The 25,240-nt window shown below is 41.5% G+C and overlaps 1 protein-coding gene across 3 annotated transcripts in view; it reads right to left on the bottom strand.

The window, feature by feature from the left end:
- The window catches only part of RORA (RAR related orphan receptor A), a 98,727-nt gene that overhangs the window by 19,275 nt on the left and 54,212 nt on the right, over positions 1 to 25,240 (bottom strand). For all 3 annotated transcript variants that reach the window (XM_046652183.1, XM_046652185.1, XM_046652184.1), the window contains 3 exons: positions 20,644 to 20,729; positions 5,635 to 5,776; positions 2,666 to 3,061 (listed from right to left, as the gene is read on the bottom strand). In XM_046652183.1, coding sequence (XP_046508139.1) covers positions 2,666 to 3,061; positions 5,635 to 5,776; positions 20,644 to 20,729 — 624 coding nt within the window. The remainder of the gene's footprint in view (positions 1 to 2,665; positions 3,062 to 5,634; positions 5,777 to 20,643; positions 20,730 to 25,240) is intronic.

The following is a 25,240-nucleotide window of genomic DNA, read 5'->3' on the forward strand; positions in this document are numbered from 1 at the left end:
GATAAGGAAACTGAGTCACAGTGATGTTAAGTGACTTTTCCAAGGTGTCACAGCTGGCAAGTGGCCAATGACTCAAACTCCCATTTTGGCTCCAGCGTCTGTGCTCTTTATCTTAATATTCTCTAGGTGGGGAGACTGCAGCTTGCAGAGGTTACATGACTCATGCTCACTTGTACAACCTATAGCCAAGCTAGGACTCACATGAGATGACTTCTCGTCTCATGCTTTGCCCAATATACCAAGTGTCTCTCTTGCACAAGAGTTTAGTGATCGATTATAGTAACAAGTGCAGTTAGCTTTCTTTTTTTAAATGAACCTAGACTGCTGATCTGGAATGCATAATTGAGGTACTAACTGTACATCTAAGGCAAAATTTCCTAGCCAGGAATGCAGGCATATCTCCACTAAAATTAATGGATTGTAGAGACTATTATTGAAAGGTAGAATTGGGCTTAGGATATGTTAATTTACAATTTGTTTTCCAATTGTACAATTTGTTTCATTTGTTTAAAAGCTGATGACAAAATTTAACCTAAAAAGACGTCAAGAGTCTTAGTTAAAGAGATAGCGGAACTTAAGCCCCAAAGGCCATATCGGGGGCTTCAGAGAGTTTTGAAGAAGGAGCAACGTCTTTGTCCACTTTTATGCTACTCTTAGCTCCCCAAACTCTTTTGTGCATGTAAAGGGGGTAGAAAATGAAAGCCCAATTTATATCCTTTTCAGATAAATTCTTGTTTAGTTTTGGATATGAGAGTAGTCCTAGTAATGAGTTAATTTTATCCATCCTGGGAAATGTCACAACGCATGTGAAAAATCCCTAATTTAGGAGAATATGGAGGACATATGAGGGCACTGAGCTCCCAGACGACACAAGGAGACAACTGTGGAAGAGGAAACTGGTTTGTGGGGGAAGGAGGGTCTGGGGGCCTCGGCTTAGCCATTCGGGTCCCACTCTGATATTAGCGCACATTTAGCCAAAGTGCCATCTTCAAGGGCAACACTCTGGCTAAGCCCTTGGATTTATTCCAGGGTTGAACATCTGACAAGCACACGGGCTGGATCCACTAGTATGTATGATAAGGGAGAAGCAACCCTAAAGTGAGCCAGGTCATTTTTCATGATATCATGTCAGCTTTCAATCAAATCCTTATTCATTTCTGAAAATTTTACTTTCATTACAGTTCTGCTTAAGGCTCAGCCAACCAAGATTTCATGACAAAAACGGAAGGTTTTTGTTCTAGTTCAAGAAAAAAAAAAAATCAAACCTACCTCTGCTCAGCTTGGCTTCTAGTTCAGAGGTTTCTCTGTTAATCAAAAGAGCTGCGATGCACCTTTAATGCTGTTCAGTGGTTAAAGACCAGGCTTAAAATGTCCCTGCTCTTGAGGATTTAAATTTAGACCCATAAAGAGGTGCTTGTGTAAAAACCGTAAAGAACATTCAATTTGTTCTATTTGGAGAAAGATTTTACTGGAAATATAAATTTCACTTAAAAAATGTTTTATGGGGTACAGAGGTGGAGAAACCATCTAAAGAACACAACCATTATTTCTGTGAACTGAGGATGTCTGTGCTCAGGTCAGAACCTGCTGGTTCTTTTCCATCTGAAGTCTTCATTCTCTCCTCGTATTAACTTAGTCATCTCCACAGCAACTAATTGAAATATCCCAAAGGATTATAACCTTGTGTGAGGAATCATGGGGAGGAGCAGATCAAATTTGAAAATGGCAAAGGTTCTTATCAAAGTTTCTCTAATAATAGTGCTGTACTTAAAAATCGATTAAATATAACAGAGGATGTTAACACGACTTCCTTGAAATGGAAAGTTTTCCATTGTCTGTGTTATCAACATTTCTAGGTCACGTCTCCCAAGAAGCAACACTGTCCCAGGAATACGGAAATGACAGGGTTTTTTTTTCATGGTGAGTCTTTGATGAAATACACCAGCTTTGTCACCAATATCCATCACTGAAATATTTTGGCAAATCAAGAAGCCAATTTCCATTTAACATTTATAGACTACATCGGGGTTGCAAAATCTAGATGCCTACACGGGCCGGGCAGGGATATAAACGGGAAAAGTGGGATAGTACCCCCTCAAGGTGTTAGGGCCAACTGGCGCCCGGTGGTTGGTGCTATTCACAAATGCTGGTCCAGTGTAACCAGATTATTTTTTTTCCTCACACAGGAAGCTGAAAATATGAACTTTTAGGTGGAATTGTCCAGGTTTAAACTTTTAGCAACCAAGTCAAAAACTTTAAAACTCTGCGCTGGTCAAAAAACATGTCTCTGGACCAGGTTCAGTTTGTGGGCTGCCATTTTGACAACTTTAGGTACAAAGCAATACCTGAAATATAACTAAAGTAAATAACTAACGATGTCAGTGGGGGCCATTCCCTCAGCTTGCAGTTTTCTGTGGAATTTAAAGACTGCTTGAAGTTAGTGTTGTCCCATCTCTGATGCTCAGGTCAACATACGATGGGAAAGAGCGGACAGCCAAAAGCAAGGAGCAGGATGGAATCATGAAGCAGTCCATATGGTAAAGGTGAATTACCCTTTTAGTTGCATCATTTTAATAACATAACTCATTAGAGGAAGGTCAAACATCTCCTATTTACTTCGAATGGCGTGAGTAGTGCATCCAAATGGGAACATGGAAGACCTTACCTAATTCTGCCATGGACACAGTTGGGGAAGTCTCTCCATTGGTGAAAGAACAGTAGGGAAAGAAGCCTGATGCTGGTGTGTAGTCACATATTGGTTCTGGTTTGATTCCATTGATATCCAGACCTGACTGGTCCGGGGAAGGCTGTATGTCCAGGTAGAAGCTGCTGACCGCAGAGTCTGCCTTGCTCCCCTCCGGGGTGTGCCCATCGATGTAGTTGCTGAGGTCGTCATGAAGTTCCGTCAGCCCGTTGGCCGAGATGTTGTAGGTCGGAGTCAGCGGCTCGGCCTCTCCGGGCTGCTGTTGGTGGTCTCGCTGCTGCTGCTGCATCCGGTGTTTCTGCACTTCTGCATACAAGCTGTCTCTCTGCTTTTTCGACATTCGGCCAAATTTTACAGCTGGAAGAAAAACGCCCAAACACACCATATACAATATGCTTTTCTTCATTACCCTCTCCTGCATACTTTGGGGGTTCCTTTGAAGTCTCAGACACTCTCAATCAAAAACCACATAAGCACAAAATAAGGACATGATCCAGAGGTGAAAACAGTCTCACCCCGCACAGGCTTACTCCACACCTCAATAGCAAAGACACATCCCAGAGGAACTAAGTTTCAGAAACAGACTCAGCACCGGTAGAAGAGACCCAGAGCAATGACCACCTTGTTTTCCTGCTGTTACGTTAACCCCATGCTCAGTGGGAGCCATAGGTGACTCAATGGGCTTGTTCACTCTCCACCCACGCAGCTGGCCACCTCTTTTTCTTCCCAGTGCTCAGACCGTGCACAGGGATGTACAGACTCACAGAGGTACAGTGAGGCACAACCAGTCAAACCTCAATTTTTATTCATTTCATTATTCCGTATACTCAAATGAGTTTCTTCCCAATCCAATAGCCAAATCTGGGGCTTCACTGAGAGACCTAAACAGACTGGTTGAGGCCTTTGCAATTCCCTGTATTACATCTCTGGGTCTACCTGCTCTAGGAAGGCCCCTCCCCTTCTCCTGGGTCATAGCAGCCCTATGAAACCCTTGGACCCATCTTTAAATGACTGTTCTCATTTAGCCTCAAGTAAACAGGTTATCGGAATCTTGGAAGGGCAAATATTGTGTACGATCCCTGTAGGGCGAATTTGTGTTTGCCATGCTTCTCCCTGTGATGTGTCCCCCTATTTAGAGTGGAGCAATGACTGCTGTAACCTTCCATTTCATTCAGAATCCCAAATGATTTCTCCTGAAACACTCAGATAGTTGAGAAGAAAAGCCCTGTGATTTCCTGGTCTGAACTCTCCCACTAACCCATTTATTTCTCAGCCCAACTCTGTAAATGCAGATAAAGCCTCTGCTGGAGGGACTAAGATCTCCTAATTGGTTGTGGTTAAATTTATACCGACTGAGTGGATGAAATCACCCATCTGACCATCATCATAATTCTACAAGTCTGGGGCAGGAGGCAGGATAGATGGAAGTGAAATTGGGAACCACGGCCCCTAGCCAGGCCAGCTGGTGGATTCTCTTCCCGCCAAGGAGGATGCGTTGTCCTTTTCACAGAGCAAACAAGTGAGGTGGGTACTGGTCAATTTCTAGTTTCCACAACTCAGGTAACAAGCTTTGGTGGGGTTGGTTAGAGTAATCAGGCTGACGTGGGGCCCCAAATTCACTGCAAGCCCACAACATCTGCTGTCACTTATATACAAAATCTCCACAAGGCATACTGAAAGTACCTTATCTTTTTGAAAAGAATACTCTAGAACACCCAAGGGGATTAATACCCATTGGTGAAACTCATTCTGCTGTAACTGTGAACTGTTTTAACTTTTGCCTTAACAACAGTAATCATGCCATCCTGTAAGTGAAATGAAAGGATCAGCTCTTGAGAAAATGTACACACAACTTGTGATTTTAACTTACAAGTTCATAAGAGAGATGTCTAACTGTCAGAGCCATTGGAAGATAAAACCTGCAGAGTTGCATATCACAGGAATTTCTGAGAATATGGTGTAAGTTCTGTGACTTGCATCTTCCGATGCCAGAAACTTCCCTTTTGTTCCCACACATTTTAAGAGGCCACTCTGTGCACCACTACTGAAGGATATCATAACTCGTGCCTGGGTGGGTCCGCAGACCCCAAGAACATCTGATTATGGGGAAGGCAGGCTTTAAGAACGCCTGCCCAGCATCCTGAAGTATTTTTCCACAGGCTGAAACTCCATTGGAAGGGATATTTCCTTCAAAGGGATCTCTTAAGAGAGCCAGCCAGCATACATTCAGAAAAGTCCTTAAAACGTACCCGCTGTCCTTTCCGCCCAGTTTCCTTGTATAAGAATAACTGTCTTGAAATCTGGTGTTGATTATTCAGTGCACTTAAGATAGTTTTCCAGGAAAATCTTGAAATGTTTTGCAATTGAATGGTAGATGGTCTCTGTTTCTTAAAATAGCTTCTTTTAATGAAAAGAACATTTGTCACGGAGCCATGCTTTGCACTATTTTCACACTTTCTGTATGTACAAATATTTGAGTTTGGCATGTGATTCAAAATAGCCAGCTAGCATAGAAGCTAATTCATCCCAACTGCCAATAAGCTTACTAGTGTAGGGCATGTAACAATTAGCTCTGGCTTGTGTTTCCTACTGGGCATAATGCCTATAGGAGGTATATTCATTAAGGCCCTCAGATGACACTTACCTTCAATCAATTCATCCACCTGTAATGTCTTAAACATCAAAAATCAGAAGGTGTTCTGACCACACAGACACTTCTCCTCTATGCTATTCCCCATTAGCCAGTCAGCTGACTCCGATGGATTATTGAGGAGGAAGTAACCGCTGTGAAACCCACAAAGCCACCAGAGGGGTGGGGGTGGGGGGAGGTTAGGGACAGAGGGGACACGTTCTGGCAGATCTGGGTCCAGGTTTCAGAAGGCACTTTCACAACCCCACGCTACTGTGCAACTCAAGCTGTGCGTGCTCACCATCTCGAGACATCCCTACGGCAAGGCATTTCTGTAATCGACAGTGTTGGCAGCGGTTTCTACTGGTTCGATCAATCAAACAGTTCTTCTGACGAGGACAGGAGTAGGTGGCATTGCTTTGCTGACTTCTCCTGAAAAAGCCCTGTGATTCAGTTATAAAATATAAAACAGGTTAGTGTCAGTTTGAGCAGTATGATACTAAAGGCAGTATACTAAGCACTGAGCGGCATTAATATTTAATGGAGAATTAAACTTGTAGCAGAATCATCCAGGAGACCATTAATGAAATTAAAGTCACTTCTTTTTCCTTGAGTAAAATTGATCCCCAGAGCCTAATCCTCCATTCCTTACACATGCAAAACTTTTCTTTGACTCCAACAGACGGTTGCCTTCCTTCGTAAAAACCACAGGCTCAGGCCCTGTTCTTGGCTTCTAATGATCAAAGCTATGTGCTTGATGGAATGGTACAAAGGCACTTATCTTTAACCTTTATCTCCAAAATATGTTTAGTAGAATAAAAACAAACACTTTTCTGGGACTTCCAGAGATAAGGAAAATGCAGCCTCACCATACCCCAAGGCAGCTGCAATTCTGGTACTGTAGTAACCTCTAGCAGCCCACTTTAATCCACCACCCTGCAGGCATCTTGCATTCTCCAAGTCAGAATCAACTGTCTCGGGGAAGTTAAATGACACTTGGATGCATTATCTTGGCAGATCCATCAGATTGGGGATACTCCTCAACCCTTGACAATTTGGAAATACAATGTGTTCAGAATCATGGCCTTTAAGATTTAGCAAAACCAATCCAATGTTCATCAAGTTCCTCTTGTTTGTTAAGCACTGTTTTGGAAATGAGAGGATGTACAAGGATGTTTAAAGAGCCACTGACCTCAATGATTTCATTCATTCATTCATTCATTCTTGCGAATTTCATGAGCTGGACTCTAACTAGCTCATTAATTTTCAGTGTTTATTCTTTTCCTAAAGCTGAAAGTTTTCCTTTTAGTAGTAACCCACAAGTTTTGCTATGTAGTGTTTTCATTATCATTCATTTGAAAATGCTCCAGTTTTCAATAGATTTCTTTAGTCCATATGTTATTTAGAAGCACATTTCTTAATTTCCAAACATGGGTTGGGGGGCTTTTGGTTATCTTTTTATTGTTGACTAATCTCTCAGTGGTTTTGCAAGCCTGGGATGTACTCTTCAGAGAAAGAAGGTAATCAGAGTCGTTTCTATGAAGCAGAGCCAGGAAGGATACAAAAGAGTACTATCATCTTCAAATCTTTAGTGGCAAAAATAGATGACCCCAACAAAGGGGACAGTAGTGGAGAGGGAAGAGGTAAAATCCTGAAGAACTCAGAGTGGTGGGCAAACTGATAAGGGTACTCTCACTAAAAGATTTTTCTGGAGGCCACCTTAGCAGTTGTATCAAAATCCTTAAAAACATGCTTATCCACTGAACCAGTAATCACCCTTCAGGGACTATATTTTAAAGGAATATTAAGAATGGTACAAATATTTACGTACAAGCATGTTGATTTCAGTACTATCTGTAATATAAGAAAAACTTAGAAAGATGCTAAATGCCCAAAATTAGTGAATTGGAAGAGTCATAATGGATATCCATACATTGAGTGACCATTAAAAATGGTATTTCAAAAATACAATTATTGACATAAAATGGTGATAAAAATATACTGTTGAATAAAAAAACAGCTAAAGAATGAAATATAATCCAATTTTTTAAAAAGAAATCCATATATTTAACAAAGAAGAAATTTTGGAAAATGATGCCCCCAAACGAAAAGAATTGTTGGCACTGGTTGGTGGGGCCATGGGTGATTTTAATTGTCTTTCTATTTATCTGTGCTTTCTAATTTTTCTACAATGTGCAGGTAGAAAGGTAGATGAGTTACTCGGGAAGAACCATCTAGTACCTCTGCTTTCTTTTGTGGTGGCCGGGGGACTTTGTTGGATAAACCATGGATACGATGGCTACGACCTCAGTTCCCAGTTCCTTTTGGAAGCCAACCTGGGATGGGAGGGGACCTCTCAGCTCCTCTGGCTCTCTGCCAAGCTGCTCACTAACCTAAACATGAGCAAGGCTGGGGGCCAGGGTCTCAGAGTGTCCCTCTATTGTATCTTAAACCTCCCCTATATCAAGTCTGCTTCTTCTGTGAAGCAATCTCTCTTTTCTTAAAATATCTAAAGCTGTGGATTTTTTTGTGTTTTGTGTGTTTTTTCCCTCTGTGAAAAGAAAGTGAGAAGTGAAGCTTTTTAGGGGGCTGGAGAGAATTCAAGAAATATAAATGGTAACAGAGGCAGATAGTCCTTACAAAGAGATACCAAGAGGTCACCTGTGTAGGTATCCAGTTTAGTCTGAGACATCTAACCTGTCAAAGCTGAAAGGTGTTTATTTCCTTCTTGAAACTCTACCACCATTCAGACCCTCTGTGTTTGCTACCACTGTGCGTGCCTAGGATCAGGAATTATTTGCTTTTCCTTTAGTTGAGGCTGAATTTTGCTTGCTTCACAATGAGCCTGTTCCATTTTGTTCTATGATCATGAATATGGAGAATGTCTGAACGCTCTCTTTGTTTCTTTAAATGGAACCAGTACTTGAGGCCTGCCAAACTATCTCCCAATAGCTCATCTGTAGACCAGATCACAGCTTCTGTCACCTTTCTTTCTGGTTCTTTTCCACCTGTAGTATTTCTTCTCAAGATCCTTTCCATTTTCTCTACTTCTTTCAAAAATCTGAAATCCAGAACTAGACACAGTTCTTAAATAATGCTTAGATCATTAACAAAAAGGATGCTACTTTTTAGTTTCCACATATTAAACTCAAGTTAACATCAAACCACCACTAATAAAGTTCCAGAATGTTAGTACAGAAACCATGTACAACCACCAGTTTGCTCCGCATCAAGGGAACTCCGAGAGGGCATCATGAAGATGCTGACGATGACAATGAGAGAGAGAGAGAAATCTTAATGAGTGCTTGTATTCATCATGTCCTTTCATTCTGTATTTTTGATGCTTTGACATCTCGGGGACTTGCTGACCCAAGAGGGACTGCGCTTCCCAGGGCTAGTTAATTCCTAAAGGTAGCAAACAACCTGCCCAGGGGCACGCCTTTCATATGCAGACCAAGCAGTGCAGAGCCCATATACCCAACCACCACCTCTATAAGGCTCTCACACTCTGGGCCAATATTCCCTTGCCCTCACCACCCGAGGACCAGGTACCAGAGACTAGGGACGACCCCTAGACACCAGAGCCAGCTGAATTATTTCAACTAGCCAATCCTAAACCTGCTCACCCTGCCTTGCCTGTTTCTTCCCGGGAAAAATCACAATAAAGGCTCTGCTCATATTTTCCCCTTGCTCTCTCTGCTTCCTGACTGTCCCCAGTGCTTCCCACCGGGGTGCTCCTGTGTGGCTTGCTGTGCCTCCTATTTCTAGACACCTGAGAGGACAACAAACTTCTTCCCTCATAACAGTCATTTTCGTGTCTGTGTACCTTACCCAACTGACTAAAACAAATCGCAGGTATCATTAAGACTGCTTCTCATGTGCTAGACACCCTGTGCTTTCTGTGACCTACATCATTCAATTTTGACAAGGGCAATGTGAGGCAGGTGCTATGCCTTGTTTTAAGGTCAAAGAAACTGAGGCTTAGAGAGGCATGATGACTTGCTTGGAACCCCACCTCCAGCCTGGGGGAAAGGCATGATATGAATTCATATGGTTTAATTCCAGAATTCACACTTTCATTCTTTTTGTTTTTCTGCTTCCCTGTGTGTCAGAAGGATTTCCACTTGGTTGTTCTCATAGAGGGCAACCATTAAATTAGGCAGTGCAAAGAAACAGGTATGCATAATAAAGGAGCAAGACTCATCTACTCTGAAATCCATGTTTTCCTTCCGTGAGCCCCTGCAGCCGACCACGTGTCGCTGCCCAGGCATTCCAGGTTCCTCTTCTACAGCTGCCTCTTGGTGTGGGTTTCAGTCACCCAAGAAAGCCAGTCTCATGGTCTCCTGATCTTCCTTCATTTCTGACCAGGATTATGTCCCTTTTTATTCACCTTACTTATTTCTAAGTTACTTTGGCTCATTTAGAAAACAAACAACAACAACTACTACAACAAACTTACTTCAAGGACACAGAGTCACCATCATTAAAGATGTCTGAGTCATTATGCCGTAAATGGCAAGGCAAACCCATGAGGCACTCCATGCGCTTTGAGCAATGGCGTGAGACTGGAACCAATGTCTGGCTCCAAGCTATCTGCTTGGAAAGGGACCACCCTTCTTCAGACATCTCAGCTGTGAAGGGTTTGGGAAAAGAGAGCAAGCAAGCAGACACACCTGACTCTTCACAGCACCAGTTACTCCTCACCGAGTCAGAGGAGCAAGTGTCTGCTCAAAGTTCTGGAGTGGCAGAGCTGAGAACCAGAGAAGAGATCTTTCTTTTGGACTAAGTCAACAGAGTCATGCCCCCAAGGAGAGCTATCAAATACCCGATGGGAGGGGTCAAGTGGGCTTAGAAGGTGAGAGCTGTGAAGGGAGACAGAGGGTTAGCCTCTGTGACTCAGATAAACACTGAACTTTGCATTTCACACAGAATGAAGGCTCGGGCTTCCTTTTTTTTAAAAAAAAACTCTACTTTTCAGCATTCCTTGGTGTTTCTCAGAGGTTTAAGGATTTGGGAAGTTAAAACTGACAAAATATGTAAAGCTAATGAACACAGAAGAGGAAGAAAGATTACAAGAAGGAGAAGCAAGAGGAAGAAAGACTGGAAAGTATGGTAGGTACCCTCCTACCTCAAGGTAGAAGCATGCTTATAAGTGTAGAAGCAGAGTCTTGACTGACTGGGGAGCGGTCCTGGAGAGGGTCCCACTGAGAAGTCAGTGAGCTGAGACACGAGTTCCAGCAGCTGGGGAGTTGGAGGCCACACAGAGAGCAGGGGCAGCACAGGCCAGTGCATGGAGTCTTGGGAGGGGTTGGTGAGGTATGTATAAAGAAGAGAGAAAGTGCTGAAACTGTAAGCTAGCTGGGAAAGATATTAAGTACGTAATTTTGGAGTTTTATTTCTAAAAGATGAACTAATGAAGTACTTCTTTGCCTTTCATGAAAGTTCACTTTTTATGGATGTCAAAATACGTGGAGATGTGTCATTATAAACATGGTGGGCAAGAGCAGAGAGCCGCCATGATGAAATTTCAGGGTAGTAGTCCATACTTAGTGTGACTGTGGCACACTACCACCACCTAGTGGCAGCATATGAACAGGCAGCAATACGAATCGTAAATTAGAATAACACAAACAGGTCTTTAGAGCTGGAAGGGAGTTGAGAGATTATCAGCTTCAGTGGTTCTCAAACAGACAGTGCATCAGAATCACCCATGCAGCTTTTAAAAAGTGCACTTTGTATCTGTTGAACCAGAACCTTTGGGGATGTAGTCCAGGCATACATAATAGTTTGAACAATATGAAATTGCCATTTTTGTAGGTCAAAAAAGAAGAAATGTCAATTTTGTATGGTAAATATTTTAACAAGGCTTCCTGAAGACTCTGCTGCTTTCCTTTTATTAAGAAGCAGAGATTTACTCTAGTTTTCTGATTGTGCGGATAACAGAAATGAAGCTCAGATATGGGAAGTGACCTGTTCAGGGTTGTCCTACGGCTGGTAGGTGTCAGTGATGGGACTCAAACTGCAGTGTCCTCTTACTTAAGGATCTCTTAAGTGTTGGACTAAAAACCTAATGTCATGCAGTCTCGATTTGCTCACACACAGACTCCCTGCGCATCAAGCTCCTGCCGCAGTTTCCACTGTCTCAAAGATCACCCTCCAGTGCTCCCTCCCTTATCTCACCTAGCCTTTCAGATGGCCTTTCAGTGAGTTTTATTTATGATTTCTGCCTTCTCTTCTCTGGAAAATTCTACTTAATTTTTTTTAACAATATGGCTGTACACTATGAAACTATTCATTGATCCCTCTAGATTGGAGCTCCCCAGGACCAGGACTGAGGCCATGGTGTGAGGAAGATGGCTCATATCGGGTTGCAAGAGTTGAATGTTAAAATTTGTGGAATTTTGTGAACCACTTACTAAATATAACCAATATTAAAAGTTAACTTATTATTTTATTACTATTCTGCTATTATCCATGTTCTCAGGGTTATTTACATCAATTTTATCTGATGGTAGAGATACTCCAGGATGGTGTGCTACTGTATATCTCTTCCCTACTCTGTGTTCAAGGAGACGCCATTTGGGGAAGCTTGTAACTGACCCTGTGGGGGAGTCTTTATACCACCAGCATGCACCAAATTGGCAAATGCTACCAATTGGGGCTTGATTTATTGTTCTGCTTATTGTACAGATTTAAAAAGGAATGAAGAAAATGATAGCAAGGAGGGTAAAATTTAAAAGTATGTCATATCTGTAGCCATCACATTATGAGCAGCACACAAACACTGAGGAAACATTCTTCCAGTATTTAAAAACGATTATCTGATTCAGCAAAGACATTACTCACGTCATCGCTGACGAATGAGTGAAGTTCCAAAATATGTCTCACTTGTTTCACTTTCCTCTTATTCATTAATGTAAATGAAAATATCAACCAACATTCATGGTGGTACTACAGTCTTTCGTCAACTGCAACCACAAGCACGGATGTAAGACTTCAGCAAAAATCAGTGAGAGCATTCAGGGAGAATCATTGGTCTATATGAAGTTTATAATAAAGAGTATTGCAGACTTTAATATTTGTAAATTGTGTGAAGTACTATCAGTGAAATATACACTGCAGTGACATAGATACATATAGACACTGTTTGTTTTCCAGAGAATGGTTGTTAAAAACTGATCAGCATGTGACTGGACGGAGCCCAGTCCTTGCTGGATCCCCAGCTTTCCATCAGGCTGTTAGAATGAATCTTCCCTACTTTGGATAGGTATTTACCCAAAGTGTGGCTTGGCCTTCTGTAGCCCCATTTCCCCCACCCCGAAATACACACACACACACACACACACACACACACACACACACACACTCTCTCTCTCTTCAGAAACTTTAGCTGAACGGTTTTATCTTCATCCCAGAATGGAACATATCCCAACCCACTGCCCATTTCCCAGCCTCGTCTCCTCCAGTGTTGTCTTGCTCAGTGAGAGGTACCACCTTCACTCCAGTAACTCAAGGCAGAAAGTTGGGCTTCCTTTCCTCCCTGCCTCCACCCCACCCATATCCACGAAGTCACCAAATTAGGCTGTTTCTTGCCACCTTCACAGTTCTCAAATCCATCGACTTCTCTCCATCTTTACTGCAGTTTTCTGGTTTCCATATCTATTATCTCCCAAATTCGTTGTCATACAGTCTTCCCACTGGTCTTCCTGCTTCCATTCTCGCTCCCTCCAGTCCATTTTCCCACAGTCACCAAAGATCCCGGCTTATTAGCCCTCAATGGCTCCCTCCTGATGACCACACTACGACCGCCTGTCCAGGCAACTCTCTCCTACATTCAGTCCTCTTCTCAAAGTCACACTCGGGCCAAACCTAAACTCCTGTGTGCACAGTTCCTCTAAGGGCACCCCTCCCCCACCGCACACACTCACTGCCTGGAAAGCTCCTCAGAATTCACTGGAGTAGTCACTTTCTCTGACCTTGCCCCTCTCAAGGCTGGTTGAGGAGCCCCTCCCATGTGTACCCTTGGAGCCCTGGAGGTGTCCCGTCACAGCCCTTAACTGGCTGTCTTACAGTTCTGCCTCCTCACTGATGGCCTGGTTTCTTTGTTTTCAATAGCTAACCCAGTACTTAGAGAAGTCAACAAATACTTGCTGAATGAATGACCAGAGGAAAACATGATGGCAGCGACAAAAACAGTGGTGACAATCATATACCTGTTCTATACCAGGCACGGTGTAGGACACTTCACAAACACTATTTATTTGCAATTCACAACAACTCTGCGAAGTAAGTATTTTTATATCTGTTTTACAAATGAGAAAATTAAAGTGCAGAGAGGTTAAGCTATGTGTCCAAAGTCACATAGCAGGTAAGGGGAAGAGCCAGGATTAGAATTCCTGAACCCTGGGTGCATGTTATTCCAAGGGCCAAAGACTTCTTAATGCACCACCAAAAAAGCATTGAGACAAACACGGAGGGCAGACCGAACAAAAACAGGTAAACAACCAAACAAAACAAACACGCAACCCCCCCCCCCCATTTTTCAGTTCTATAGTCAAAGTTCCACATAATGGTTCAGAGACAAGGTGAGGGATATGGCATTTTATAGCTTCTCGAATATCAGGTTTATATATAGGTAGGAAAACACTTTCATTGTTAGAGCTACTTAATAAAAAGCTTTGAAATATACATGGCATTTCCTCTCGGAATTATTAATAGTTTTGTCCCAAAGTGTGGGTTGGCTGGACACCGAACTGTGGGTGTGGTTGGGAAGGTGCTCAGGGGGGCTTGCTCTGGGGCTCCCCTCCTGCTTGGTGCTCCTTCTCAGTGAGGCACAGGCTGAAATGCTGATCTGATGTTTGGTCTTTTGACAATTTTCACTTAATGAATTGATTCCTACAGTTCATTAACATACCCACTTCCAGTTCTGTATACACATATGTCTTAATTAGCTGCTCATTGGCTGTTTAATTACAAGAAAACAGCTGACAGCTGCCTTGCTGAATTCTAATGGCAGCCGCTCTGGAACGGCTACACATTTGCTTTTGACAACCAAGATTTATTCATAACTCTTTGATTTATTGTGAATGCTCACATGCCTGCCTGAATTATTGTATTTTCCAATACAACTAAAAATTTAGAATTCGAGGGACTATTGAAGTGAGTATATGTCTCCCTCTCGTTCGATTTGAGGCTGAGAAGAATGGAGAATCCTATACGTAAAAGGATGCACTATGTTACAATTGGATGTATCTTGGGAACTTTCTGTTGAGAATGTTCAGAAGTATGGGGGTGAGGAAGAAGACATATCTTTGAATAAACGTGGCAGGAAGTTAAGTATCGGGATAAGGGGAAAAAGATCATTGTCAACTTAATTTTATTGAGGGGTAAAGAGAGGGCTTGCATAAATTAAAATTAGGGAGAGGAAGAGGGAGAAGAAAGGATAAAATTAAAATGGGGAGGGGTGGGAGTAACAGTGCCCAAGGGAGCAAATGAGGAAGGAACTTTGTTCTTTAGAAAAGAAGAGGCAACTTCATGCGCAAAAGTTAGCTGGTACAGCCCCTCGCTCATACATCTGGCAGCAATAAATCACGGAAACACGGATCTCCTGAACTACTCCTCATTCAATAGTGAGTAGCCTTCCTGTAGAATTGTATGTGCAAATGACCTCTGATTCAAGTTGACCTCACAAGTCATATGTGGTAAGTGTCGATGTCTCCTATGCCATACTATCATGTGCCATACTCAGAGCCGATCCATTGAACACACTCAGCAACACAATTCAGGATCCCTAAGAAAGCATGAGGGCCCTAGCCTGAGCCAGACCCTGTGTTAGAGCCCCACCCACCACAAGGCTACAAGCCCAGAGTTTTCTGTGAGCTGAGGAAGGGCAGCAGTTCCTGACACATGATTAAGACCAAAACAAAGAAACAGAAAATACAAAAAAACCCCAAAAATCCAACCATCATGAGGCAGATCGGAGTTTAGCACATCTTACCACTTGTGCATTTCATCACAGGACTGGAAGATTTACCTAAACAAATTTTTTTTCTTATCACCTGTATGTAATAGAATTGAAATTCTGATGTTATAGGATGTAATAACCGCCAAGTCTACTTTTCATCTTCAATGGCTAGCTCTAACACTGGGGCCGGGGCTTATGAAACCTCAAAGTAAAAATGCTGAGCAGGAATGTATCAATGTTGAAAAGCAGACAAAATTGGTCCAGAGCTAGTGATATTTCACAACCGAAATAAAAATATTAGAATCCTCTAAAAAACAATTTGGGCCTAAAAGGAACATTTATGGACATTTCCTTTTAACCTAATAGATAAAAAGCTCCAGAAATTGTTTTAACTCTTTCAGGAAAAAAAAGTATCAATTATACACTCTAGATATCTTTGAAAAGGCTTTTTATCATTAATTTCAGAGAGCGTATTTGTTAATGCAAAGAAACTACTCCAGATTCTCCTTTTACGGGGTGGAAGAGGAAGCTCAGCATAAGACATTATCTTAAATGTATTAATTGATGAGTAAATATTTGACAGCCAGCCCTGGTGGTCTAGTGGTTAAGATTCGGTGCTCTCACCACTGTGGTCAGGGGTCCTTTCCCAGTCAGGGAACCACACCACCCTTGTTTCGTTTGTCATACTGTGGCAGCTGCACGTTGCTGTGATGCTGAAAGCTATGCCACCAGTATTTCAATTACCAGCAGGGTCACCCATGGCGAACAGGTTTCAGGGGAGCTTCCAGGCTAAGACAGACTAGGAAAAAGGACCTGCCCATCCACTTCTGAAAAAATTGGCCATGAAAACCCTATGAATAGCAGTGGAGCATTGTCTGATACAGCGCTGGAAGCTCTTGAGAGGATGGTGCAAAAAGACTGAGCAGGGTTCCGCTCTGCTGTCCACAGGGCTGCTAGGAGTTGGAACTGACTTGACTGCACTAACAACAAAATATTTGACAAACGAATGCTACTCTACTGCTAGACTTAGCAGAAATCAATTCACTAATCCCAATACTCGATTGCACATTATCATTTAAAAAGTTATAGTTGAAATGGTAAAGCCAGAAAGTCTTAAAGGATACAGATGTTGTTTTTTTTATTTGAGATCAATTTTTCATCATCATCATCTGAGCAGCCACTGTATCTAATGATGAAGCTAGGAGCTGAAGTTAAACAATAAATAGGACCATTTCTCAAAAGAAAACCTCAACCAATGGTCATTTTTCTATAAACTCTTTAGCATTTTTATTTACTATGAAGATTGAACCCTAATCCTAACGTCTACAGCCTCTCATTTTATTTCTGGCCTTTTCCTCTGCTCACATGTTCCATAGCCTGCACCACCAACCCTCTTCCCGGCAGGCCTGTGCCAGCTCATCTTATCCCCCTCCTAGTACTCACTCAGGGCTGGGACTAAATAAATGTTCCAAGAGCTCAGAAACATCTTTTATTTTTAAGGAAGATTGGCCCTGAGCTAACATCTGTTGCCAATCTTCCTCCTCTTTTTTTTCCTTCCCAAAGCCCCAGCACATGGTTGTATATCCTGGTTGTAAGTCATTCTAGCTCTTCTATGTGGGGTGCCACCACAGCATGGCTTGATGAGCAGTGTGCAGGTCTGTGCCCAGTATCTGAACCAGTGAAGCCCGGGCCACCAAAGCAGAGTGCACAAACTTAACCACTTGGCCATGAAGCTGGCCCTTCAGAAACATCTTCACTGACATAACTAAGCCCTTGCAGGCCTAGGTTCTAGGGTCTTCTGAAATGCAATATTCAAGGCTTTGGCAGTGCTACAACACTGTTCCTTTGCTATTTCAAAAGAACAAATAAAATGCTTTTATAATAAAAATCGGGGCATAAGGGAGCCCTTAAAAACTTGGGAATGGCCTACCTGTGTATCTTTATCTTCCACTATCCACAGAAAGTGACCTTTGCACCAGTCAAATTAGGTTATATATTGTCCCCCAAATACCACCAAGACTTCACCATTTCTAGGCCCTTGTGGCCTAGTGGACGTGTGCTTCTTGCGTCACAGTATAGATTGTGGCCTTGTCCTGGAGCCTTTAGTTCTTGTGCTGCTCTTTAGCTTTTCCTAGGTAGGCCTCATTTCTGCAACTAGACCATAAACTGCTTGAGGGAGGAATTAGGTCTATGCTTTGGATCCCTAACAGCATTTACATAGCGTCTGGTCCCAAGGGGGTGCACATCTTTTTTGTTGTTTTTATTGGCAAAGTCTACATAACAAATCACAATGGTCACAAAAATCAAGACTGGACGCACACATGTCCTGGAAGTACTATCTGACTGTGCAGAGCAGCATTACTCAGGCCTGAGCAGTTGGGCCAGGAATGACGACAACAGCCGATGCTTACTGGGTGCTCGTTACATGCCTGGCCCCCTTCTAAGTCCTTTGCCTAAACGCATGTGAGAACCCTATGAAGTAACAATTACTATCCTGATTTTGCAGATGGGGAAACAGAGGCCCAGAGAGGTTGGGTAGTTGCTCAAGCTGGTGAACAGCAGAGCTGGGATTCAAACCCAGGCAGTCTGGTTCCATAGTGAGAACATAAGCATGACACAATACTGTCCCTCTACAGGTAACTAAGGGGACCAGGATAGGGTGAGCTGAGAACACCCAGGGACCCAAGAAACAGCTACCAAAATTTCTACCATTTTTGCTGTTCACGTGCAATGCTTACCTGAGCAAACATGGTAAACTAGATAATCCTTTCAGCAATTAAATAAGTTCTCTAGTTTCTTGTGGTTTCAGGTTGTTGATTGAAAAATGTAATTTAAAATACATTCACAAAATGATTAGCTCAGAAAATGACTGTCACTTTCTTTCCTCTTATTAGACATCTACTTATATATCCAATTAGAAATTTTCCTTATGTCTAATGATACTATCACACAGATAAATTACTCACAATTTGTCACCAGATAACCACCTTCACCTGGTTAGAACATGATTAAACACTAACATCAATGGCAAAAGCAGAATTTTCTTGACTTCACCAAACTAGAAACAAAAACGTTAGTTATGGCAGAGAAAAACTCTGATGCAGACAGAGACTATATGCATCAAATATAAACACCACTGTCTAGGTCCCAGGCCGGGCAGAGGGCCAATCTGTTAATAAAATTAAGTTTTAATTGTTTGGCTTTTTTGTGACTCCCATTGTATAAAGTCAATAAAACAGAGGAACAGAACCACAGAGAAGTGAAAAACTCTTCAGCATTAAGGCTGTAGAAGATCTGGAAGGGAGTGTAGAAAAATGACAACTGTGAAATAATAGCTGCCCTTTGTTTTCTCATTGCTTTTATTTTTGTTATAGCTAAACATTGGGGATAAAAAGAAAACACATATTGTTTATGCCTCTGCAAACACAGTGGTACTCAGACAATCAATTCAGATTTTATTGAATAGCATGTTGTTAATTAGCCTTCTGAATTGTTGAGGTGTTTCATATGAAGTAGCCCCCACTCTCCCCTGACCCCACCCCGGACGTCCTTCCTGGTACTCATTTCAGTTTGCCACATAAAACCACATGTGACAATACTGAAAGAGTCAGAGAGAGTGATCAGTTTCTTGGGTGGGATGAAGGTACATCTGGTCATGCCTGGGAGCTTGTGAAGCACAATGCGCAGAAATCAAGTTTGCTTGGACATCCAGGTAGGGGAGCTCTGCTCTCTCTATCCCCTTCATCAAGAAAGGTCATGTCCTCTCATACCAGGGAGAAGGAGGTGCGAACACAGAGTGGGTGAGGAGGAAGCTGCCCAGCCGCATCAGCTGAATTAACTCTGAAAATCATTGGGGTGACAGTTGTCCCAGGCGGATCACTCTCTTCCTTACATCCTGGGATGGCGTAGGCCAGGCAGTTGATTTCATTTTATTCATTTATTTAGTTACATAATTTGGAGGGAGAGCAAACTGCAGAAGTAAAAGGAGATAACCTTTTTTTCTTGGTAATCCAGAACCCTGAGGCCTTGAGGTGAACATAGACATGAATAATTCAAAATCCCCTTTAAGTAGCAAGCTCCCTATTCCTGAAAGGCAGGTGATTTTTTTTTTAAATTATTAAGTGTGTTCAGCGGTGTGCAGAAATCTAGGCTTCACCAAGATGGGATCAACGTGAAGCATTTGTACACTGACAAAGCGGCAAGTGTTGCGATGATGAGCAGGAAAACAAAGACACAAGGAAATTACGAGGCAAATTTCCCTGAAGTCTCTCAGTAGTTATTTGTGTCTGAAGGTGATTTTGTATTTTATGACATGTATTTTCTAATTTCACAAAAGGAAAACAAACCAAATTCGTGGATTTTATTTTTTGCTTCAGCCTCAAAACCCCTTAGGGCTAATTCAGGCCTGGTTCAGCGGCAATCAACTGTCTTTGAAGCCTCCTGTGTGTTTAAACAGCTCCTCTGCTGTTTATTTTGCACTGTTTTATCCTGTAAGCTGTCTCAAGGCCCTTCCAAATAAGCAGGAGGATTTAAATCTTAATAAATTGAAATCTGAATAACAGAGGCAATTCGAGTTTGGGGGTCTTGAATGATTAGGATAACCATCTCTATTTCCCACGCTCACATTGTACATGTGTGGCACATACTGTCCCGAGATCAGCGTCAGTAATAATTAAGATATTAACAATAGCAATAAGAATGATGATATTTAGATTTAAATAGCACTTCCCAGTTTATAAGGACTTTTATTTACAGTTTTTCATTCTACTCTTGGACTAGTTCTAAAAGGTAGGAAGAACAGGTGTTAAGCCCACTTTAGAGATAAAGATACTGAGTCACTAAAAGACTAAGACTTGCTCAAAATAATATGCACCAGTTGTGGTGCCAGGACCAGAACCCAGTTCTTTCCAACAGCCTTGCCATAATTTGGCCAGATGTGTCAACATCTGTGTGCCAACAAGACTTTCAATCACATTCTGATTAAACTTATTGGAAATGCCTTCTTATAAAGCTTATAACAGGGACATTATAGAAGTCTAGAGTCATCTCTTTTTTAAAAAAGATAACCAGAGTTTGTTCATCAGTTCAATCAATTCTGGAATTGGAAGTGACAAGCACGGCTCAAATACCTTTCTCTAGCCTCCTGTCATTTTGACGGAAGGCATAAAAATATATATATAAGTTCCTTAATTGTAATTTAACACCAAAATATTAATTCTGTTCTGTCATTCCTCATCATTCAAAACGCCAAGGAGTTGAATTTTTAGACAGAGAAGCAAAAAATAAAAACCACGAAGATACATTCTAACATTAATAGAAACAACAACAACAATTAAAAAGGCTTACCTTGCAGCCTTCACATGTAATGACACCATAATGGATTCCCGATGATTTGTCTCCACAGATCTTGCATGGAATAATTTCAATTTGAGCTGCAACAGAAGCACGCAACCAGTTAATTACATTTTCTTTTAAACACCTTATAAAAGTGTTCCCTGATCAGCATTTGTATAGTGAAAACTAATAACCTGCTAAACATTATACTGCATTAACTATTCATTGCTGAACTGTGAGGGTCCCCCCAGAGCCCTGGACTAAATTATGGCTGCTCGTTATATAATAGCTTTCGGGTTATTAAAATGGGTCATTTGAGAAGGTGTTTAAGAACCCACAAGAAGACTGGAATCAGCATTTCAAAGCCTTCAAGAACTGGAGAGTTCGCAGTTTAGACCTCAGAGCAAAGCAGATACTAAAATGTTTCCTCCGATTTCATTTTCCATCGTTATTTTTAAAAGGTCATAAATCTGTCTTGGCTGAGCTTTTGTAGCTCGACTAGTAGAGAAAAATATACTCTAAAAAGTCAAGACTACTTAGGAAAATAATTCAATTCAAAATATTAATAAGTTACATATGATGGTAAGTTAAGAATTCCTTACTCATCTTTTTTTAATTAACGTAGTTGCCATGTGTTAAAAATTAGCCCATTTGTGTACAATCCAAACCTGTCAACCATAAAGTTAATATCCTATCTGAATTTAATAAGGATGCATCCTGACATCATATGTAGCTTCTGAGTTCTTTACATTGGAAATTGATTTCCTGGTACAGCGTGCATGTGTTTCTACCCAACTAGATGCCTCATGTCAGAAGACTAACCAAATAATTAATACACATTCCATCAAAGTTCTCAAATACGACAAAGCACATTTCTAAGCAAACACATTATATCTTGAACAGAGTTGAAAAGAACATAACTAAGGATTAAAAAATAACCTAAGGAATAGAATAATTAGGCAAAACAAAGTACTTGGATCATCTATTAAATATAATTTATATGTGAAATAAAGAAGACCAACACTGAGCTGTATATACAGGATGGCGACGTTCACCAGTTTACCTGGAATGTTCCATTACACTAAATTTATTTTCCACAGTTTTCACTACTGGATATCACGTCAGATTATCTACTAAATCACACATGCAAACACAATCACAAGTGCCCAAGTGTATTTCATTTTCACATAGCCTCTACCTAGCCCCATGCTTTACACAAAGCAATGACTTGCCTAAGGAATATGTTAAACGATGTAAGTAACACACATATACACACAGCCCACTCTTTCTTCCAATGTAATCCCGTATCCTGGGATAATTTCCACAACTACTTACTTTGGATTTGATGCAATGTTGTATTCAATACTTAGAAAGAGCACACAGAAAATTCCTGGATTTAACTTCATTATAAACCAGTGTACCTGCTAACTTCCTCGTACAAGTACTGCAGTGACTTTTAGGGAGAGCAAGCTATTCTAGAAGGAGAGTCGTATCAATCACTTTTAGTGTTGATATGCTGAATTTCATTGTCTAGAATTAGAGATTGTTCAAAATCTCACATCCAATATAGTTTCCATAATCCTGAAGCTTTCTAATACCCAAATAATGGTGTCTTTGTACACTGCTTAATATATCTGTTGTGAGTTATGCAACTTAATATGATATAAAATCACGTTTAACAAAAAATGATCATCTCCAAGTCTGCCTGCTCATCTCAAGTGCCTAGCTTGATTTCTTCAAGGAAAATTCTTTATGAAATCTGAACTCTAAGAATGTCTCACACTTATGCCCCCTCGGATATTTTCAGTATAGTCGAGGTGAAGTTTTGTGCCACAGATTGTCTGCAACTGTAGAGAGAGAGTTATGCCCAACATTTTTCAGAGACTCACAAAAGCCAAGTGGTAGCAGAGAAATTCTGAAAGGTGATATCAGCTGAGAGTTATTGCCTACCCTTTTCCACATGAATTAACTAGTCTATGATTAGAACCAGCTTCCCCCACCCGAACCCCCAAGGAAGAGAATTACTGAGAACACAAAGTACGTGGACCATCTAGTAAACAAAATTTATACGTGAAATAAAGAGGACCAATACTGAACTTCTGCGTATGTCTTACCTCAAGCTGTAATCACAGAAATTAGACATAGACTTTGTTAGGCCCTATAGTTTAAGTCAGCATCAAACTATCTGAGTTAATTGAAGGAACACTAGTGGTAAACTCACGCCTTTCAACAGTTTTCTTCACTCCATCTTAACAAAGGAAAGATCAAGAATATCTACTTAGTCCTTTATAAGATTTGAAGGCCCTGGGCGGGCCATATTGGGAATGCTGAGAACTGTATCTGGATCAAATAGAAAGTGATGTATTGCTGTTCAGTGTGTCTGGACTCTTAATGGATTACCCACGAGAAATGAAATGATGTTTAAGGCAGTGACCAAAACGCCTGCTAATGGCTCCTGTAATCCTGCAAATGATATGAAGGTCTGGCATGGAGGAGTCTGCTCACGATGGGGGTGGCCTGGGGAGTGCATCCTGGCCCAGCACTTCTATGCTTGGAATTGTTCATGGCCTGGCTGGGGGGAGGGAGAAGGTGCTGGGGGGCAGGGGGAAGGGTGCATCATTGTATCACAAACCCATAATTTGGTGCCACTACTGCACAGGACGGCTGGCCTGGGTCAGGCTCCCAAACTCTTGGTCTTCAGCCTTGCTTCAGCTCCCAGGGTCTTTCAGATCTGAACAGTACTCAAGCTGAGACAGATTTCACAAGATTTATGGAGGCCAAGATGCTTAGTATGAATGGACTCACGGTAGATGACCTGTATTTTCAAGCAGGGGCCCGCCTGCCTAGACCTTTGCCTCCCACTATGTTTGTGCTTAGTTCCAGTGGGCAATGTCGGCTAAAAAATCAATTAGTTACAACAAGCTTCACTAGGACTCTCATGGTAAGGTGATGGGAGGGTTTCTCCCAAAGCAAGGTTCAGGATTCTGATTGGTCAGATTAAACTACTCTACCAGCCTACCCCTGGGTGGCTCTTAGCTCAGAAAGCAATTTCAGTTGCAAGTGCTCTTTAGGAAATGACTAAAATCCACCTGCTCTGAAAAGCAGACTCTCTGTAGATGCAATCTGTTTAAGCGTGTTGATAGTTCCAGAAAGCAAGCATTTGCGGACTGGAGCAGGACCCTTACTCAACCTTTCATTTAATCCAATGATGCACAAGAGCCACCACCCTCCACCTTTTAGTCAGTTTACAGAATTCCAATGTATCAACGAGGAAAAAAACATGTAGTCAATGCCTTGCAAATTTTTCAAAAGGAAGGCAGTTTAGTTCCATAAATTTGTGTTTTCAGACCACTAAGAGGGAAAAGGACAAAAATCCCTTTGCCCTTGTTTTCCATCCCTCAGGCTTTTCCATTTTCTCACAGGCAGGGTTGTGTCTTTTCAAAATAATCTTTTAACACAAATTATAAGTCTTGGCCCATATATACACCGCACACGTTAACTCAGCCAGTATTTCAAAGGATGAGTTCTGTCAGACACTGCTACTGTCACAAGTATATTGATTAAATTAGTCCACATACATATTCATCACAGCAGAGAGGTTTATTGTGTAGTGGAATAGCTGAAGCAAGACGCACGCATATAATCACGAATTGCCTTAACAATGAACAATCTCGCTATGAAAAATTCTAATTTGCCCCTATTTTCAGCTCTATTGCCTAAATAATTCACTGTCTCATGCACCCTAAGTAATTCAAGCAAACTCCCAACACCTGTAGAGGCAAATTTCTGCAGTTTCAAGTTGCTGACAACAAGTGGCAGTGGGGCGTCAGGAAATCCTGGAATGCAAGAGTGATAATCAGCCAAGTGGTCCTTGGGCTGGGCTGTCATTCAGCATTGTGCTTCCATAAAAAGTTTGCTTTTTACTTTTAATTATAGAAGGAACAAGAACATGGGCACTAGTGTTCTTAACACCTCATTTATTCCCAGGACCTCTTTTGGGAGATATCCTGGCCCAGAGAAAAATGCCCATTCTCCCAAAGAGTTAAAAAATATAATCGTACAAAAGTTGTACCCATCGCTTCATGCTGGGGGGGAATAGCGATCGCTCGATAATAACCTAATGGGTTTACAATAACCAATAATATCTCACATGTATTTGTACTTATAATGTGTCAGGCATTATCACATTCACTCCTCCAACAACTCTGTGAGGTAGGTGACATCATCATCATCTTTAATATTATTATCTGCATTTTTTTGATGAGAAAACTGAAACTCAGAGACGCTAAATAACTTGCCCAAAGTCAGAGAGCTATGAAGAGGTAAGGCTAGGATTTGCACACATTTTTTGTCTTTTTATTTAACTCAAAAATTTAGTTTTTTTTTTTTCTTTCTCACCATATTGCACCAGCCCAGCTAAATCTTTCCAGTAACAAACATCAGCAGCGTACTGCTCGGTATGCAACCATTAACCAAGGATCAAAAGACATCTCATAAGGAATTTGGTTAAACTTACAAACAGCTCAGGAACTGATGTCAAGATGCCTTTCCGGGAGTTACCTGATTAGTTTATAACTAGAAGTAATCATCAACCTTCTAGATCATTCTT

This window comes from Equus quagga, chromosome 2 (assembly GCF_021613505.1).
Source record: "Equus quagga isolate Etosha38 chromosome 2, UCLA_HA_Equagga_1.0, whole genome shotgun sequence".
Taxonomy (NCBI): domain Eukaryota; kingdom Metazoa; phylum Chordata; class Mammalia; order Perissodactyla; family Equidae; genus Equus; species Equus quagga.